The sequence below is a fragment of the Oryza glaberrima genome, chromosome 3, assembly GCF_000147395.1.
Source record: "Oryza glaberrima chromosome 3, OglaRS2, whole genome shotgun sequence".
Classification (NCBI taxonomy): Eukaryota; Viridiplantae; Streptophyta; class Magnoliopsida; order Poales; family Poaceae; genus Oryza; species Oryza glaberrima.
Window position 1 is genome coordinate 17,438,651 of NC_068328.1, and position 20,392 is coordinate 17,459,042.

Below are 20,392 nucleotides of genomic sequence, written 5' to 3' on the forward strand. Positions count from 1 at the left end.
GGGAGATGGAAAGTGTGAGTCTCCGGCCGCCATATGTCAACCAATGCAATTAGAAGTCCCTTGTCTATAATCTGGTGCCGTGTGTCTCTTCCCACCACATCTTCTTCTTCCTCGTCATCGCCTTCCCCTGGATTTGCTCTCCGTCGGCGTGCACTTTGTTGTCTTGCTACCATGTAATCCTAATGCCCTCGAGCCTGCAACATTCTAACAAAAGGAAGAAGGCCTGCGGTGGACAACCTTGCAAAACGACAATCGTTGGGTCAGACAAAACTAACACTAATTGAAGTAAAAAAAAATATTACCAATATTACATGTAAGCCTGTATAAAAATTAGTTACCTTGGTACCCAATGTTCGTCGACCCCCCACATTGGGCAAGTTCGCGTTATGAAGACCGATAGACCACTTGGACGGCTGGAAGACATCTGTCATGCACGGTGCCGTGCATCGATGTCTCTACTGAGTAACGGGTAGGGCCAATCGTCCGCCATACCTGAAATTTTCCAAATTAATCAGTACATATAAGCATTACAAAAAATGAACATCTGTGAAATATGGATTATGTCACAAATGAAGATATGGATTATGTCATTTTCATTTTGTATGTGAAGCGTTTTGATGGCCGTTATTAAACTTTTTTATTTTGCTGAAATTATTATGACACTTTTAAAATTACCAATATAGCTTCGAAAATTTCACGATAATTCCATATAGTATTTTAGTTCATCAAGATTTCCAGAAAATTAACTCGCACCATGATTTCTTAAGAAAATTTTATTCCCTTCTTCATTTCATTAGTTTACATGATTTGCACATTTAATGAATCCCTAAACACATATAAAATGTATATATGCTTACCTCTATGTCTCCTATTTATTTCTTGTCCTTCTCCGAACTTGTAATTTCTAAATTAAATGCACCACGTTCACACATATAACCTTCAAAATAATGAATATATGTCAATAATAAATCTTGCAAAATCCATACTATTTATATCAATCCCAACCGTCATGCAAGTTACCTCTAAATTTTGTTCTTCCATTTGTCTTATTCACTCTCAAATGGTACACTTAACTAAAAAACTTCTTACCACATTCAATTATTTGTGCAGCACGGCTCTAAATACTAGTTAAAACTTTCCCCTTATTATGTACCCGAAAACATAATACTACAACCATTCTACGTACATAGTAAATTAATATATTTTTTACCCATTTGTCTATCTTGTTCAGATATCGTACACACAACTAAAGAAATTTCAAAATATATACATTTCTCCCACGGCCTCACACACTAATAAAAATTTATGCACGTCTTACATACAACAAATATAATACTAAACCCATTCTATATTTAAACTACATTCATACTATATATTTATCAACTTCTAACGTAAGTGGTACCTACAATTTCTAAAATGCCATATAACCGAACAATTTATATGTAATATATAAACATTATCTAAATTATTACTTATCCAATACACTAATAATTATATCTAATACATAAGCCATCACTAAACTTCTACTTTATAATATTTACATTACTAATTTACCTCTATTTCTTCAATTGCTGCTGGAAGCTCACCAAGATCTTTTCTCTAGCTCTCCTCTCTCACAATGCTACTCTCTCTTCTGCAGCATGAGTGTTTCCTCTCTTTTGCGCAGCTCTTGTGTGAGGGGCATCACGTCTCTCACCCTCTTATTTTATAGTGTCAGCTAAGTAAAAGAAAAAAGAAGACATGATTGACGTTTTCACTGTATTGACAGCGCACATTCCTATTTTGTCTACTTTTAGCAGCAGCACGGGTTGTGGGAGATAATTTCACGTGGACCAGATGATAAAAGAAGCACGCGCGGGAGAGGGCAAAGGGTGGGGCCGGGCCGTCGGTCCCACACTCCCGGCGTGCGCGACCGCCACGGTCCCGCAGAGCCAGAGCGCGCAACCGCCCTGCCACTGCCACCTCCAATCCATTTATTTGTTTTAACTGTTCCTAGAATTTTAGCACTACCACCTACAAGTTCCAATCATTTTTTTTTGTTTTAACTGTTCCCTGAATTTTAGGAGTGATTGGACCTAAAGTTGAGGAGTGGTTTGCTTGTTTAAATGTACACAAAATTTTAGAAGTGACTGCAACTAAAGTTTAGGATTAATTTAAGGAACTTTCGGGGGAGGGGAGGGGTGGCGCGGGACCGTTGCCCGTCCCGCAGGTTGGATATGCGGGACCGTGTCAGTGCCGCACACCCAATATGCGGGACCGAATTTGGCCTGATTGGTCCCGCAGACCACCGCGGTTCCGCACGGCCAATGTGCGGGACCGTTGCGGTTCCGCTTCTCCAGCGTGCGCCACCGCTCTGGGCACCGGTCCTGCGTCCCCAATCCGCGGTTGCGCTTCGCTCCTGCAGCGTGGGGCTGCGGATTAGGTATATTTTCGCAAATAGTTGCCATGCATGTATATAAACGCGAATTATAGAAAAAAGGGGGTATATTTTCAAATTTAATTTGCCACTTGTAAGAGTGGCAAATAGTTAATTAGTCTAAATTTTGCACTTGTGCAGGTCGTCCAAATGACCAAACGGCTATATATCCATCCATCCATCCACCTGCATGTGCAGCAGCATGAGTGCATGACCCACCCGGTTTGTTGGTTTTTTTCCAATTCAACAGCCTCCTCTCCGATACTCCAATCTCCCTTGTCCAGGCCAAGTGGCCAACTGCCTACCTGGGTGCCTATATAACCGCCAATCCTCTCACTGACGAACGCCAAGAGAAGGGGAAAAGTAATCCTCCAACTAAACTAGAAAGAGATGAGCTACTACGGTCAGCAGCCGCCGGTGGGCGCGCCGCCGCCGCAAGGTTTCCTATCCAGATCCGTCCCTTCCACTCCTCCTCCCCATCTTCTTGTAGCTGTAGTGGTTGGTTGATCGATCTGAATTTTGCAGGGTACCCGGGGAAGGACGCGTACCCGCCGCCGGGGTACCCGCCGGCCGGCTACCCACCGCCGGCGCAGGGGTACCCTCCCCAGGGATACCCTCCGCAGCAGGGGTACCCGCCGCAGCAGGGCTACCCGCCGCCGTACGCGCAGCCCCCGCCGCCGCAGCAGCAGCAGCACCACAGCAGCGGGCCTTCCTTCATGGAGGGATGGTACGTCCTCCTCCTCCTCCTCTCTCACCTACTACTAGCTATTATCCCAGACAGTTCGGGCTTCGGGTTTCTGGTGGAGATTTCCTCCTCGTCGGCGATGCTCGCCGGCGGTGGAGTGTTGGGTGGGTGGTGGGGGGCTCGACGACGACGGGTTAGGCAGGCGAGTTGGGTGTGGTGGATGTGGCTCGTGACCTGACTGTGTCTGGCTCACTGGCACGCGGGCCCCACGCCTCTTCTGTGCCAACTTCTACCTTTCTTTTTCGTCTCTTTTCTTATCCGTCCTTGCGCCCACTCGCTCCCAATGTGACCTTCTAACCGACGACTAAAATTTCGAGGTCCACACAAATACGAACCGTAAAATTTCGAGGGAGCATCGTCTGACAGCGACACACAGATTGTGTTTTTTTTTTCTTTCTTTTTTTTTTTTTGATATTTTACCATATTCACCAAGTTGTAGTGAATAAGTTCTCTTTTTGTCTTTTTATTTCAACTTGCGATATGTTTTCACTGGTTAATTTTAATCCCACGGTTGGTTCACACGACGATTGAGCAGTTCGAGTGGACCAACAACAAATCACACGATTTGGGAACGTTGACAGCAATGCGCCACCACCACTAGCAAGCTAACCGGCAACTCTCGCTCTGTGAAGCGCAGCTGGAAGGGATATGATCGGTAGTGGTTGGTGATACTGCCAAGAGTAGCGAACACACAACTTGTTGGTCCCTCTGGGTTTTGTTAATTAGTATGGGATTTGCACGGGTAATAGCTGTATTTTGTCCTTCTTTTTCGCCTTTTCGGCGCCCTAACCGAATCTGCTTTTTTTTTCCTCTGATTTTGCACAGCTTGGCTGCACTTTGCTGCTGCTGCCTGTTGGAGGCTTGCTTCTGATCAAGTCTGTCCGTGTGACCAAGCAGTCTCGATCGGACACAAACCCTGGGATTGATGTGGAATTATTGTTCCTTTGAAAAGAAATATATGGAATTGTTGGGATTGGCATGTCGTGTTGGTTACTTTCTTTGATAAGATTAGTAGAATTTTTCTACCATCACAGCGTACAATTATGTGTGTATTGCCTGTTCACCAGATAAGTGTATACCCCCTTAACGAAATCATTGTATTTGATGGATTAGTTTATCTAGTTTACTGTAATATCTCACTCTCCCCGTGTTAGTGACTACAAATCGAGCCTCACGTCGAGACATCTTTTTTTTCAGACTTTAAACTCTATGATTTCATCTCAAAGTATATTCCCTCCATTTTAAATTACTTATCGATCGTTTTATGTTTGTCCTACACATGGCATTTCAACATTACTGCTCAAGAACCCAGATGCCGCGAAGCTGCCATGTTGCTCGCACTGCACCCATTGATGCGGCTTCTACTAAAGAAACAAAACCACATTGGTGATCGATTACTCACATATATACCATACACAATTTATACAATGTACAATCGCTTTTGAGGTTATCATAGAAAGTTAGAAACCTCATGAGCAACACCGGGATTGCGTGCAGTATCTCATCTGACAGCAAAATTGTTAACAGCCATCTGCCCAATCTCTGCTGCCCGGAGCCGCTTGATGTAATATTTTGATCCACGTGAAAGATCGATTCGTTTTCTCCTCTGCGCAGGCAGGGACTCAATCGAACACTCCTTGAAGCCACGCCGAACAAACCTGTGGAAATGTAGTTATAAATGAGCGACATTCTGCGTCATCCAAAGTCTAAACAATGACTGGAAGTACATCCAGAACTTTGTTAAGAAAAAGAAAAATTGCACCACAAAATTGTTAACAAATACAGCAGGTACTAGGTTGACTAAGTTTAATTCATGTCGAAACAGCACTGGGAAGCACCTTAATGGCAATGCATATTACCATGTGACAGGATTCGTTAAAAGGACCTTGAACATAAATAGAATTTGCGCCGTGCTACAGCATAAGTACATACCAGTCTGCTGTTCGTGTGGTGAGCAAGAATATTTTCTCAAGACCAAGCGATAATGCCTTCTTCTCGACGTAATCTAAAGGACAGATCACCAGGGTAAGTATAATGCATAGTGATTGACTGTAGAGCAAACAAAAATATTTCGGGAAACATTAACTTTAATAATGAGACTTGTTGAAAAACTGACACCATGTTCATTAGAAAATCCAAAAGGATATATGCCAACCACAACAGATGTTAATTGCTCATGAATGCTATATGATCTATGTAAAATGAAGAAAAAGTTGTCAATACTCAAGGTAGCAGACATGCCAAGGTGTTCTTTTTCTCATTTTATTATGAAAGTATTCAAGTTGTACTAATGTACGTAGGGTCTCCTTTTTTTTTTGTACTGTGGCAAACCCTGAAACCTGCTTGGTTCTGGCCTTCTAAGAAAGCAGCGGTTTTGGAATTTCAACATATTTCTTTTTAAAAAAAGTGGATTAAACAACACAAAACAGAGGGCGAACGATGCAGGACAAGATAGGGAAATCATGTTGCAACCAGTCAGTTATCACTGGTTTTCCAAACCGATGTTGTACAAACACTTGATAGCCAAACTGGTATCTACTAAAGAAATGAAAATGCAGAAATCGTACCAAGTAACTTATCCCCTTGACCCTGTCCTCGACATTCTTCAGATACAGCAATAGCGGCAACTTCCCCAGATTTATCCTCAAGAAATGGAAAGAGAGCAGCACATGCAATGATTGAACCATCTCTTTCCACGACGATAAATGACTTCAATGCTTCTAGAAGCTAATAACAAAACATAAAATATGTTCAGTTGCATAAAGGGAATGTCTGAAATTGGGACTGAACAGTAATGTATTTATATCCATTGCTAAATGTTTACAAAACGAGATAGTAAATGTACCTCTTTATCTGTTCGCCGCACTAGGACACCAGATTCTTCTAAGGGTCGGATGATCTTTCTAATACCAGAAAGATCTTCTTCTCTAGCCATCCTTGTTCCTTCATACATGTCTCTGTGAGAAGAAGCACACAAACATCATTTCCTTGCATGTTGCTTGTGAAATATACAAAATGAAATTACTAGTCACAAGAAAATATTCAATGGACAAAAGATCCTGTTTTCCTAATCAAAATATCAAATAAGAACCAAAACATTTTGTCTCCAAGAAACATGAACTATAAAATGGAGAAAGCGGCAAGAAGATAAACTTATTATATAATCGAATATTGTACATTGCCATGTACAAAATGGATAGAAGGCCGTCTTTCTTTTAGCAAAAACCAGGGAAACAAATGTTTTGTGAAAATAGATTAAATCACTTGTTCAGGAAATATATTAGGTATAATGCAGTTATAAAGTTTGCCGGTTTGTACATTAAAACTGGCATCTAGGATAGAGAAAGTTCCAAACTTCTGACCTAGCTATCATCGTTCCAACACCATCTCTTGTGAATAATTCCAACAACAATGATCCGCCAACAGTGCCATCTATAATGTGAACCCTTTGAACGCCTCCCTGACATTTAGAAAATAGGATGTCAGAGTAACAAAAGAAAATGAACACATTACTGATGCAACTAAGGCACACATATACATCACATAGTGTTGCCTCATGGAAACATAATAACCCAAGGATCACGGCAAATATCACTTCCAACACGTTAATGGGCATCCAAGTAATATTAGACAAGGAAATGGCACATCACTCTGTAATAGAAGATAATCCAGCAGAATGGTGGTCTAATATTCTAATATATGAATAGAAACATAATGGCACATACCACTGAGTAAAAAAGTCCACTAGAAACATATTCATAAGCAGTTTAGAAAATATGAGCATCAGAATGTGGCGAAGTGCAGGGTTTAGCTTTTCCCTAATTGCTGAAAGAACCTCACACTTTTTCAATCAAGAGCAAAGAATTGCAAATTTTAAGGAACGGGATTCTGTAAGAAGCTCAAAACTTACATTGCATACATATGCTGCTGCTGCTAACTCTGAAAGGTAACCATTTGACCTACTCAACCGCTCTTCCCCACCAATTGCAAACCCTTGCTCACCAGACAGACCATTTCCGTTATTGAAACCCACACCATTCCGGAAAGATGCAGTATACCCATCAACGAAGTCCCTTCCAATCAATCCTAATTCTTTCTCCTCTTTGATAGGAAGATTGCGAGCATAACTAATATCCTCCTCACCTACAACTTCGACATAATTTGCAGCAATCTCACTCTGCTTAGCACGTGTTCTGATCAACATGTCCGCTTCTTCAATAGACATGAAACGATTGACTCGACCATGTTCATCAAATATTTGACCATCAACAATGCAGATAAGCTTGTCTGCCTCGATAGCTAAAGCACAAGCTGTAGCGACTTCATATGTGCTGAAAGTAACAAAAGAATAGTTATGTCAGTACTTACTATAGGAAAATGGTGCAATTATCTTCTATTTCTTATGAAATTCTCCATAAGGTATATGACATGGATGATACTGATTTTTAGATATCTTAAGAATTATGAACACAGATTCACATTAATCACAGCAAAATTTCAAATAATACAGTAAACATACTTGCAATTCAACACCTCGCCAGAGCTGGAATATCCCATATTGCTCACAACAACTATGCTATCTCTATCAAGTCTTTCTTTTATCCGTGAAACATCTATTTTCTTAACTTCACCAGTGAATCCATAATCAATGCCACCAACAACCCCCCGTCTCTGCCAAAAGAGTAGAGAGGTAAATCAATTCACAATTTCATGACTAAAAATTATCTTTTGAAACAATTGAAACAAAGGGATTTATATGACTTGCTAGCTAGAGAGGCTTACTAATTGCCAATTTTGAGTCTCACTTTCTCACTTAAGTATGTTCACATTACACAGTTGGGAATGGAAGTGCAAACATTAATTCCACTTTTGGATTCAATAGCTATTAATTTGTATAAGACCTCATGTATTATTGAACTATGCGTCTATTATCTGACAGTCATCATTGTCCTCATTGCACACGGCTGAGAAAATAAATCAACTCAATTCGTTCTACTATCCTCGAAGTGATGGAAGGTTCAGTATGTATAATCACCTTAGCGCCAAGAAAGTTTCCACTTGCAACATTATCACATATTTCATGCCAACGACCATTAACACCATGCCGACGAAGATTCAACATTGGGGGACCAGGGGATAGTTTTGCTTCTATAGTTAAGCGTATTCTGCCTGCTGCCTCCATTGCAGCCTCTAATGAATCAGAATCAGTAATACGGTAACGACCAGCATACTTGGCCTTCTTCCCTGAGAAAACAAAAGAGGGGCATTCAGTAATCACTAGCATGTGAATGGCAGAATATCAGACTGGGAAAATCATACATTATCCTAAAATTTAACTTCAATTAACAGTCGCATGTTTATGTGAGGTTGCAGATGCAGGCATCAACTGCAAATCTAATACAAGCAGAAGCTGTTGGAGTCCTGGATTTTATGTATATTGACACAAAATGACAAAAACTACTATAAAATTAAGAATCAGTGCTATAGTAATAACGAGTGGAATTCCCTACCGGTACTTTTATTATTCCAAATTACTGTATTCAAATATCTAGTTGCCTACTTGGTAAATGCTTTTGATTCGTACATGCATATGCAACATAATCTAATGAATGTATAAAATAATTGAGTCAGACTCGCTATATGTTTTTGCTTTGCACATGCAAAAAACCATAATCTAGCCATACCATGTTTTCCTTCAACATGCAAAAATAACATCTATATCTATATTCTTTGAAAAGAAGGTAGTGGTGGTGGTAGTGAATCTGCCACCCCACCTACTCCCATTGCAAACACCCCCTTGAACTTCTTAATATTAAAAAACAATCAAACCTAAATGGGTAACAACATATAAATTCAAATTAAGGTGAATATTCCCTATAGAGAGAAAAATAATCATGGAAAATATATATTTTGTATTTTAAACAATATGGTAATATATTTTCTTTTATCCATAGCAAAGCACGAGCATTCAGCTAGTATTCAAAAAATGAATGTAGAAAGCAAAAAAGAAAACTAAGGTATGCTAAAAATGTTTTAGTGCTAGTGAGTTGTAAAACACAACAATGTCAGTTGTTTGATCCATTTAAGCATACATGTGTAAACATCCAAAGCCTCAGCTAACCTCTCTCAGATAGGAGCTTATCAATCTGAACATGTGTTCCAGGAACAAGAACAAATTTGATCCCAAGACCATGAAGAAGTGAAATATCCTGTAAATTAAAACAACTGTAATTTAGCAGGTAGTAGGGGAAAAAATAACAGTTCAGATCTCCATAACTCATAAAATAAAGTAGCAAACTCTTCTACCTAGCGAAACGACCTTACATATAACCCTGGTATAACAATCTTAACAGGACAATATTGACTGGGAAGTGGAAACGAAGGGCAAACAACTGAACATGGGAATTTGCCATCATAATGGCCACAAAGACGGGACAAAACAAATTATTTGTCCAATGCAAGCAACAATTAGATGTACCATACTTATTAGCACTGTCTTTATCTAAACCTGTAGCCGGTAGAAATAGGCATTTAACAACTGCACACTAGAAAGTTTGACCTGAAAAATGGAACTCAGTACTTACCTACCACGCACATAGAGCATGTATAAGGTTGATCACACCAACTTGCAAAATAGTAGGACCAGACAAGTTAAACGAAATGTCACCAGTTGGTACCCAAAAAAAAAAAAACAAGAAGATACCCAAAAAAAAAAAACAAGAAGAAGAATGCATGGAACTTGCTTTGAGTTGAATTAACAAAACAACAAGACTGAAAAACTCAAGAACGATAAATTCTACTTACAAGGAAAAAAATGATAAAATCCAAAAAAAGGCAGGTGATATCAACAAGATGAAAAATTTCAGTAAGTTAGTTATATATAGCCCAGAAATGTCTTCTTTTATTTTAATCTTTATGAAAACAACATGACTTTTTTTAATAAGCTCTTCTCAGTGAGCAAAGCAAGTGGAGCTGGTCAACCTATCCAAGATTTTGCCACAAGTTCAACGGAGGCGTTCACATGAAAAGGACTGAAATAGGTGGTGAAAAAAACAAGGGAAAGTAACACACGTGCAACTAATAATCTTATCTATCTTCCTAGTTCAATAGAGAGGGCAGAACTTGTTAACTTTAATTACCTCAACCTTTCCCTAACAGATCGAATAAGCGCCTAAGATCCTCCAACGATGTTGCTCTCATGGAAGCACAAAAACAGTACAATGATGGAAGTGATACCCGGTGAAGCAACGCGACAATGAAAACCCATAATGGGACACGCCACCCAAATGGTCTAAAATTTATCTGTGATGTAATGAAATCAGGCAGCGACACAGCCTGCTACAGAGTATGAAATGGATCGATTCATTCCATCCACTTAAATGGAACAAATAAAACTTCACAAGAAAAAGTTACTAAAAGTCGGTAGACACAAATCATCTGCTAATAATCTGGTTTCCTAATCAATTTCACGAATCGCCCCTTCTCCAAGACGGTTTTTCCATTGCCCCCTGAATCGGATTCGACCAAAGAACAAATCCACACAAATTCAAATCGTTGGTTTTAATAGCACAAGAGAGAGCAGGGCGAGGCGATACCTGGAGAATGCCGTCGAGGTGGGGCCCGGCGACGACCTCACCGGAGACGACGACGACGAAGGTGCTCCCCCGGTGGCCACGGACGTAGGGCCAGGCCTCCCGAAACCACCCCACGAACCTCGTCCCCTCCTCCTCCTGATCCTCCGCCCCGCCCCCGCCCCCGCCCCCGCTCCCGCAGGAGGCCCCACCGAACGACCGCCCCGCCCCCGCCCCCGCGCACCGCACGACGACGCCCCTGGCGCACTGCCGCCGCATCGGCATCGCCACCACCCTCCCGGCGCACCGCGCCCGCCACGTCCCCGTCCCCGCCCCCGCCGCAGCTGGCGCCGGGGACGCCTCGCCGGCGAAGCGCGCGGCGGCGAGCGACGCCGCCGCCGCCATCAAAAGGGGTCGACGAGCCTTCTGTAGTAGTACTGTAGCAGTAGTAGTAGTAATCTGTACGCGGCGAGAAGAGAATGGAATGGAATGGAGCGGAGCGGGGAAAGCGAGGGGGAGAGAGACAGAGAGAGAGAGAGAGAGAGAGGGAGGGAGAGCGAGCGGTGGAACGAGCGATTTGGCGCGCAGCGCAGCGACGACGGGGTTGTGGCGTGGGTCGCGGCGGGGAAGGGAGGGAGGGCGTTTTAAATACGCCCGGGATTTTGGTCGGGGGGTGCCGGATTTGGTGTTGGACTTTTTCTCGCTAGCTCTCGGTTTCTTCTCTGTCTTCCTTCTTCCGGTGATCGCTATTGATGACTCAATATTGCCGTAGTTTATCAACATTTATCTGGGAAGATCAGGAGGAGAAGGCGCCGGTGCAGTGCAGTGACGGGGAGGCAAGGGGTTGGGCACGCGAGTACGCGACGCGCGCGGTAGGTGGTGTCTGATCACTGGTTGTGGTGGGTGTGCGAGTGGTCGCCGGCTGGCGGCCTCTGCGCACGTGGAAGGGCGCCGCCGCTACAAGGCGCACGCCACGGCACCTGGAGCCTCCAGTGGCTACCGTAATATATACTCCTTTCATCTCATAAAAAACTCTAAAATTAAATATAACATATTTTAGTACTGAAGATATGTATATGTTCTAACTTCTAAGGTAGTACACAGATACAAGTGAGAGGATCAATGGAGATTATTGGGTCCTGGGGAATATCTCATAGTGTAATGTTTTCCTTTTTTTCCTCTTGATGAATGCCTTTCCCATCGTCGAACCAACATTTAGCCTAATTGCTTAAAGATTCGTATGAGCTCTCGTCTCTCCCTATTTACCCAAAATCAACACTGCTCAGCATACCATCATGACCCTAACCCCACCTTCTTTCTATGCCAGCACCTGCGCCGGCTTCGATGAGCCCTTCAGCCAAGATCTCCCCACCATCTTCCTTGCTCCTCCTTATGATCTTCCAACACCACCACGTCACCTTTCTTCCTCATCTCTGATATCTTTTCCCCTCCCGCTAACCATGTCTACATCCTCACTGCTCTGGCACCTCACCGTCGACCCAGCCCTCTATAGCCATCCTCATCATCCCTCTCCCATTCCCACCACCTCCATTTCAAAAACCATCTTTAAAATTGTTTTGTTGCATTGGATTGAACGGATTATCTCTATTTATTTTTGAAACTCATCAGATTACCCCGTGTTGAAGTTGCGTAGAGTCCGAATAGATTACACACTATTTATCCCGTTAAGTTACAACAATCATTTTCTATAAATTGTTTTGGTAGTACATGAACTAATAAGGTGGATACAATTTAGTATATAAACTTGTAAAACGCTCATCTTGATACATAAATTTGTTCGGTGAGTGCGAACCAAGGCTAAAAGAATACAATATGGCTAATTTCTCTTATTTAAGTGTTGATGAGGATACGACATAAACGCGTATGCGAGAAGATGCCACATAAACATAGGTATGTTCAATAAATGTAAAATAAGACATAAATATTGTATAAAGAAAGACAGAAGAACTAAGATGCAAGGATGGATAAAAAAGAAGGATAATATAGAAACCAAGTTTAACATGTCTCATGCCCACCTCACACGTGCATATCATATCCTAATAATTAGCATCCAACTGGGCAAAATTAGCCTAGTCATTTTATTTTGATCTTGGTTTGCACCTACCAAACAAGTTCGTGTATAAAAATAAGATTTTTATAAGTTAATATACTAAATTGCACCAAAATGACAAGTTCGTATATTTACTCTTTTTTTTCATTTAGTATCCATAAGAACCATTAAAAATAAAAAGAATAAAACCGCAAATTTCGTTCGACCTCTCCTGGTTCGACACCCTCATTAGGATTCCCTTCATCTCCATCCACGCAAAATGGGAGAAAAATCGTGCTGATGTAAATCTATCGACCTGCCCCCATCATAGAGAACAAGAAGATAAAAGAAAACATCAAATCCCAGTTCCCTTCCGACATTGATCTCTCTACCAACATTATCGCCATTGTCGTCGTCTCCAGCAGAGACAAGACTGCAATGAAGAGCACACACTTGAGCTCAAATTGGCCATGATACCCGGCAAAGACCTCTCCGTAGAACAGTGAGAGAACAGTGAGCCTGATGCTCACGGGATCGTGTCACTGCTCTCTGCTTTATTAGATTCCAAGCCAGATCTTCCTTGTCTTCGATCAATCGAGCCTCGTGCGTGGGTGGGTTCCATCTTTGATTCTTGTCCATTTCTTTTTTGCCAAAATAAATGATTTTATAAAAGAAAAAAAATCGTCCACGTCAGACTGATTGGAGGCATGATGACAAGAGCTAGCTAGCTAGCGAATCTTAAATTTTGCAAATTGGTCATTGGAAAAAAAGACTGCGATTTCTATATCTTGGAATTAATGTAGCTGAACAGTGTGCAGAGATTATGGACGACCTAGGTCTACAAGTTGCAGAACAAGAAAAACCTCTCTCGCGTGAAAGGTACCAGCATGATTGGATTGGAGGAGCAAGCGTGATAACGAGATGTTGAGTAGTGGATCAAGATTATCTACACATAAAAAATTGCTCATACTCCTCTGTTCATAAATATAAACTTTTCTAGCATATAAAATATGTCAACAAATACTGTTTTTCTCAATCCAACTACTTCATATGGTTCTCTGTAATTTTTGTTGCATGGCTAGATATGATCTTTCTTCAGTCAAGTAGGATCTTAGAGGCATTAAAATATTTTACCTTAATATCAATCCCCGCTAAAACTGCTAAAAGCGATGCATAGCCATCAGCGGCGGCCATACATATGCTCATATGCTACCTGGAATGCAAATCTATCGTATATATGTGGCCTTCGTTTACACTAACAGATTTGAGCACGCACGACCCCGATTAAAATGGTGTTTTGTGGTACTTATTTTTGCTGACATGGAAGATAAGAGATAAGCGGAGAGAAAGGAACAGCGAGGAGACAAATTGACATATATACCCCTTCGTCTCCTAGGTAAAACCCGGCGTGTTTCTGCAGGAATTTAGTATAATAACAATAATTTAAAATAATACGTAAAATAGTTAAACGATATAAGCTTATATAAGTTGACGGTTTATGATAATTTAAATGTAACAATAGTATATAATGATAATTCAAACAGTATATGGAATATTGATTCAAATGCAAAAATAAGGTGACATGGAATTATGAGAGAAGAAAAGGAGGAACATAATTTGGACCGTAGATTAATTATCTAAAGGCTAAAACAATTGAGGTGATATATTTTAATGAGAAAAGGAGGAAGATAATTTAGACCACACATTAATCATCTAATAAGGGTTAAGCACAATTGATGTGATATGGCTTAATAAGAAAAGAGTGAAATAACATTAATTAATAGGATGAACTATATAGGTATATATGATATTATAAAAACGATGGAGAGATATATTAAGATATTATGTGAATTATTTGGGTAGTGATTTAACATACTTACATTAAAAGCCCTAAAATTTAATAAATTATAGAATTATAAATAATATAGCTTGTTTGCATGATATTTAATATTTAACAATTGTTAAAGGATAATGATATGACATCTTTGTGTGTTCAATTTTAGGATTTAGTGGGTTGTTGCTTTATAGCATATCGGTGATATGAGGCCGGGGGTATCATGTTTAGAGGGAGGAGGCCGCCCCCCGAATCCACGTGGCGTCCCCTGAGGGGGTGGCTTCCGGGGTGGAGCGGCGGCTGCCCCCTCCCAGCTTGGGGTACCGAGTTTGGAGGGAGGAGGTTGCCCCCAGACCCACGTGGCACTTCCCCGAGGAGGGTCGGGCCCGGTGTGGAGTGGCGGCTGCCCCCTCCTCGCTCGAGGGTCGGACCCGTCCCAACCCCCTCAGCGCATCAGCCTACACGTGCGAGTTGGGTGGGTGCGCACAGTGCCCACCTAACCACATTTAAAGCAGACTGAACAGGCGCGCCAGCGTGCAGCACGCCTGACAGGTATGTGACCGGTCAAATGATTGACGGGACTAGGGTAGTGCGCCTACGCACTGCCGCGCGTTAGGCGGCGTGCAACTGCCTTGCCCCGTCACGTTGTCATGATGAGAGGCTTTTAGCCTCTCCTCCTAGCCGGAGCTGGTTCATCCGTTTTGGTCAAGCAGGGTTCCCGTTTCCTGGTGTGAAGAGAACCCAAAAGTCTTCACCCATTAAATGGCGAATGACACGGGCGTCGCTCGTGTCAGGCGGCATGATTTGACAGTCCCCACGCTGCAGCGGGCATGCAAGAGACTTCCAAGATAGGCTCCATGGGCCCATGTGGTAACCCCTTGAGATATAAAAGGAGGTCCAAGCTTACTTAGGGAGGGGATGAGCGCTTTTTCACGAGAGCAGTCTCCTGCCTCTTATCATCAACACCTTCTACTCCAACAAAGAGATCTTGTAATCTCTCTTCCTCAATCAGCATAGCACAGGAGTAGGGTATTACGTTTCTCAGTGGCCGGAACCTGTATAAACCCCCTATTGTCTCATCTCCCCCGAAGGGCCCGACCCTCTCTTGTTCACACTCCACCACATAGTCCGCGAATCTCAGTCACCGCCCCCGGCCGAACAAAAAAGGGGACCTCACGGTTTCCTGGCAGAGGAGTTCACCCTCCGACATAACAAGATAGGATTTAGTGGATTTGTTTTAGTTTTATATGGTGATTATAAGTAATTAGGTGAAATTAAATGCGCACTGTTACGATGGAATGAAATGAAAATTATGTAGAAAAATTAAATGAGAGATGGTAATGCTTGATTGAGATTATTGAATAAGTGGAGAAAATATGTGATAAATTTTGAAAAGCAAAAGTTACCATATTTTTAAGACGAAGGGAGTAACACAGAACGATATAGATGCGAATAATAAATGCTAAATGTCATACGCCTCTTGTACATCTGCGGTGTATATATGTTACCAGATTTTAATTGTTGTTAATTAGGATTCATTGATCAAACATGTCTGTGCGCATCGTCTCAGATTAATGGTGTGTTTAGTTCGCGAAAAGAAAAATTTTAGGTGTGATATCGGATGTTTGACCGGATGCCGGAAGGGGTTTTCGGACATGAATGAAAAACTAATTTCATAACTCATCTGGAAACCGTAAGATGAATCTTTTTAGCCTAATTAAGCCGTCAATAGCACACATGGGTTACTATAGCATTTATGGCTAATCATTGACTAATTAGGCTCAAAAGATTCGTCTTGCGATTTCCATGCAAACTATGTAATTAGTTTTTGTTTTTATCTATATTTAATGCTCCATGTATATGTCAAAGATTTGATGTGATGTTTTTGAGAAAAAATATTTGGGGAACTAAATCAACCCTAAACACAAGTGTCTGTCTTGGCCAGCAACTGCTGAACTTGTTCTCAGTGCTGGACTTTCCAGGAAACTAGCCACAACAATTACAATAGTAGTATTTGGTCCACGCAAGCACATGGATCATGCGGTCAATGAGGATACGAAGAACGAAGAAAGCACCTCCATGTCCATTTGCCTACCCAACAATGTGTTATATATGTCCTTCAAACAACTTCTTAAACTAATAAGATAAAGTAATCCATGATAACATATTTGACGCCGCTATGGCCACCCTACCTAGCAGAGTAAAACAAACTAAGAATTTGACGTCTTTACGTAACCAGATAATCCTCATGTTTTTAGCCAGCGCCCGTGTCGCCTCGCTCCATCGCCTCCTCTGCCTTGCCACCACCCGAGCAGCCGCCGACAAAGCCGGGCGGCGACAAGGACAGCGGCGGCGGGGCCTTCTTCTCCCTCGCACCTCTTCCCGGCAGATGGAGCTCCGACGAGGAACAGAAAGAGGGACGGAGGCGGTGGTCTTCAGTGCCGCCGGCGGCCGGAGGCGACGGATCTGACGCCGATGGAGGTGGATCTAGCCCCCTCGTGGCCAAGTCGGGAGGGAGCGGCGCCGGCCGCGCCACTTCGAAGGTCGGCGGAGGAGATCGAGTTGCCGTTGGAGGAGGCCGTGGCGCAGGCGGAAGAGGCGGACGAGGTGATGGCGGCGGGGCTGAGGAGCGGCGGCGGCGGTGAGTGGTGGTGGAGGCGGCGGAGTCCAGGCCAGCGGCGGCGGGGATGGAGATGGCGGCGGGGATGGAAGGCGGTGGAGGATGGCGACGGCAGGCAGGACTCAGTCACGCCGGAGGCGGATCCGCCCCCCCCCCCCCCCTCCCAATCCCAAGGGCGGATCTAGTGCGGGGCGAGCTTGCGGCGGTGACGGCACTGCAAAGCTCACGTCGACGGCGTCAACAGCAACGGCGCGGGAGCACGGGGCGATGGCGGCAGTGGCAGCAGCAGCTTGACGGCGGCGTCATCACGGTGGCTGGTCGACGGCAGTGGCGGCTGCCGGCTGCTGTGGCAACGGGGCGCACTCACGGCGGAGGCAGCGGCACGGAGCTTGTGGCGATGGTCACGGTAGCGGCTGGACGGCAGCAAGGTGGCCGTCGGCAGCAACGGCTGCGGTGGTGGTGTGGGAGGAGGCATGGCGACCTTGGACGGCTAGTTGAGGGCGTGGCAGATGGCTGCATCTGGCCGACGCGGCAGCGTATAGAAGAGGGGTCGGAGACCGGCTTGGTGCAGAGAGGCGCGGCCGATGGCAGCGGAGGCCGGCTAGGCGCAAGAGGCGCGGGCGGCGGAGATGGAGGCCGGCTTGGCGCGAGAGGCGCGGCCGATGGAGGGAGGCCGGATTGGCGCGAGAGGCACGTCCGGTGGAGGAGGCCGGTTGGTGCGAGAGGCGCGACCGGCGGTGGAGGAGGCGACCTTGGTGCGAGGAGGAGCTGCCGGTGGGTGTGGCGCGGTCTTCGGCGCACGAAGGCTTGCCAGCGGGGGGCGCCGGTGCAGGGGTCCCACATATCAGCAGAGGTTGAGTGGTGGTGGAGCATTGGTGCGTCAACCGTGGATTCGCAGGTGGTGAGCAGCGGGTGAAAACCAAGCTCGGCCTTTGCCGAAGCGCAACGATGGTTAATTCCCCCTCCTGAGGGCGTTGTCATGTTGTCTCACCCCTTGTAACACCCTGAAAATTCGACCGAAGAAATCAAAACACTAAAAATACGGATTTTCAAAAACTTTTTAAATAAACTGCATCATGCCGATTTTGTTCGACTATTTTATCGGATTCGGATTTCGGAGTTCATAGATTGCAAATAAAGAACAATTGATTAGGAATAAAACCCAAAATTAAGTAAGCAAAATAAATGACTAGAATATAACTTAAAATAAGGATGAGGTGAGATTGGAAGTAAACGAAATGTTGTCGCGACCACAGTAGCAATAATTAAATTTTAGTACGATGGAATAAGGATTAACCCTAATTAAAAATTCAAATAAATTATATAAAAATAAAAAGGGTAATATTAATTTTAAGTGAATCCATTAGTTGGAATGACACAAATGTTGAGTAAAATTCATGAATGCAAAGATTAGAAATTTTAGAATCAAATTTATAGGGGAAATAAACTAAAAGTGGAATAAATAAGAAAATGCACTGTTCATTATGGCGAAGGTGTTCGATCGCGTCCCTAGCCCTAACCTCTCCCCTGCCGCACGCGCCGCTCGCCCGCGCGCCGCCCGCCCGCGCGCCGCCGTCGCCATCGTCGCCGTCGCGTCGCCGTCGGCCTCGCGCCCCGCGCCCGCGCGTCCCATCGCCGTCGCGTAGCCACTGCCGCGCCGCGCGCCGCCTCGAGCCCCGTGCAGCCCCTGCCGCACCGCGCCCCCGAGCCCCGTGCCGCCCCTGCCGCGCCGCGCCAACGTCGCCGCGCCGTCGCCATCACCGTCGCCCGTCGTGTCGCCGCGCCGCGCGCCCGTCTCGTCGCCGCACGCCATCGCCGCTCGGCCGTCGCGTCGCCGCACCGCCGTCGCCATCACACCCGGCCGCCCCGAGCCCCGTGCCACCGTCGCCGTCGCCGTCGCCATCGCCTTGCGCCGCTGCCGCGCCGCCTGTTCATCGCGCCGAGCCCCGTGCCGCCGCGCGCGTCGTGTCGCCCTTCCGTCACGCCGCTCGCTCGCCGCCCGCGCGTCGCCGTCATCTCGAGCACCGCGCCGCCGCGTCACCGTCCCATCCCCGCGCACCGTCGCTGTCGCCGCGTCGAGCCCCACGCCGCCATCACGTCGCCGCCCGCGCGTCGCCGTCGTCCCGCCCATGCGCCGCCGTCGCGTCAAGCCGCCGCCCCTCCCCCTCTCCTTCTCCCCCTCCTCTCTATAAGTACCCCCCCTCTCTCCATTCTCCCCCACTCCATTCCCTCCTCCTCTCCCTCTTCCCCTCCCCCACGCGCCGCCGTCGTCGTGCCGCCGCGCCGCCACCTTCGAAGCCGCCACGCCGTCGCCCCGGAGCTGCCGCGCCGTGCGCCGCCATCGCCGTCGTCGCCGCCGACCATCACTGTCGGTAAGCCGCCGCCTTTTTCCCCTTGCGTCCACCGCCGTCGCCGCCGGGAGGGAGGAAGGAGCCGAGAGAGAGAGAAAGAGAAAAGAAGAGAGGAAGAGAGAAAGAAGCCGGGAGGAAGGAGAGAAAAAGAAAAGGAAGGAAAGAGAGAAAAAGAAAAAAAAAGGGAAAAAATGAAAAGAAAGGAAAGAGAGAAAAAGAAAAAGAAAAGGGAAATATATAGGAAATTAGGGGGAGATTTAAGACATTTAAAAATATTAGGAATTAATTATAGGATTAACTAAAAGGGTAGTATTTGCAAAATAATACTATAATCGTAGATTATTATAGGTAATCTTTATAAGAAATCAATCCGCGGTAGTAATTTAGACGTAATTAATAACTAAACAATTAGCTGAATTCATATAGACTATTATAGATTATTTTTGAATAATCTCTAGAACTAATCGACTCACGGTATAAATTCGGATTTAATCACTAGGAATTTTAGTCGTATATTATATTTAATCGTTTAGTCCTAGACTAAAATTAAATCGTATAATATTATAATTTTAGGATTCCGTCCGATATTTAGCTTGCGATAGAAATTTCCAACCTATTAAATGGATATAATGCTCGGGTAGATTAAATTAAAAACTTATGATAACAAAATATATATACCCGCAAAATAGTTTAGGATATAAAAATCGAAATTGGGTTTGCCTTAGTTCGCGAATAGTAAAGTTAATATAAAAGAATCGACTTACGCGTTCGACTTCCATTTGGATTTATTTGGATTTTTATTTGA

At 44.4% G+C, this 20,392-nt stretch overlaps 2 protein-coding genes across 2 annotated transcripts; one reads left to right on the plus strand and one right to left on the minus strand.

Moving 5' to 3' along the window:
- The first annotated feature begins 2,644 nt into the window (after window positions 1–2,644).
- On the plus strand, window positions 2,645–4,293 carry LOC127766715 (cysteine-rich and transmembrane domain-containing protein WIH2-like). The gene is made up of 3 exons (XM_052291838.1): window positions 2,645–2,855; window positions 2,942–3,143; window positions 3,987–4,293. The coding sequence occupies exons 1-3, from the start codon at window positions 2,807–2,809 to the stop codon at window positions 4,030–4,032; spliced, it is 297 nt and encodes a 98-aa protein (XP_052147798.1). The 5' UTR covers window positions 2,645–2,806; the 3' UTR covers window positions 4,033–4,293.
- Window positions 4,294–4,530: 237 nt separating this feature from the next.
- On the minus strand, window positions 4,531–11,639 carry LOC127766714 (probable amino-acid acetyltransferase NAGS1, chloroplastic). Its single transcript, XM_052291837.1, has 10 exons — window positions 10,757–11,639; window positions 9,283–9,370; window positions 8,197–8,405; window positions 7,681–7,832; window positions 7,072–7,492; window positions 6,524–6,621; window positions 6,007–6,118; window positions 5,729–5,888; window positions 5,094–5,166; window positions 4,531–4,819 (listed from the first exon to the last, which is right to left on the minus strand). Exons 1-10 carry the CDS (start codon window positions 11,513–11,515, stop codon window positions 4,663–4,665), a joined length of 2,229 nt encoding a protein of 742 aa, XP_052147797.1. The 5' UTR covers window positions 11,516–11,639; the 3' UTR covers window positions 4,531–4,662.
- Window positions 11,640–20,392: the final 8,753 nt, after the last annotated feature.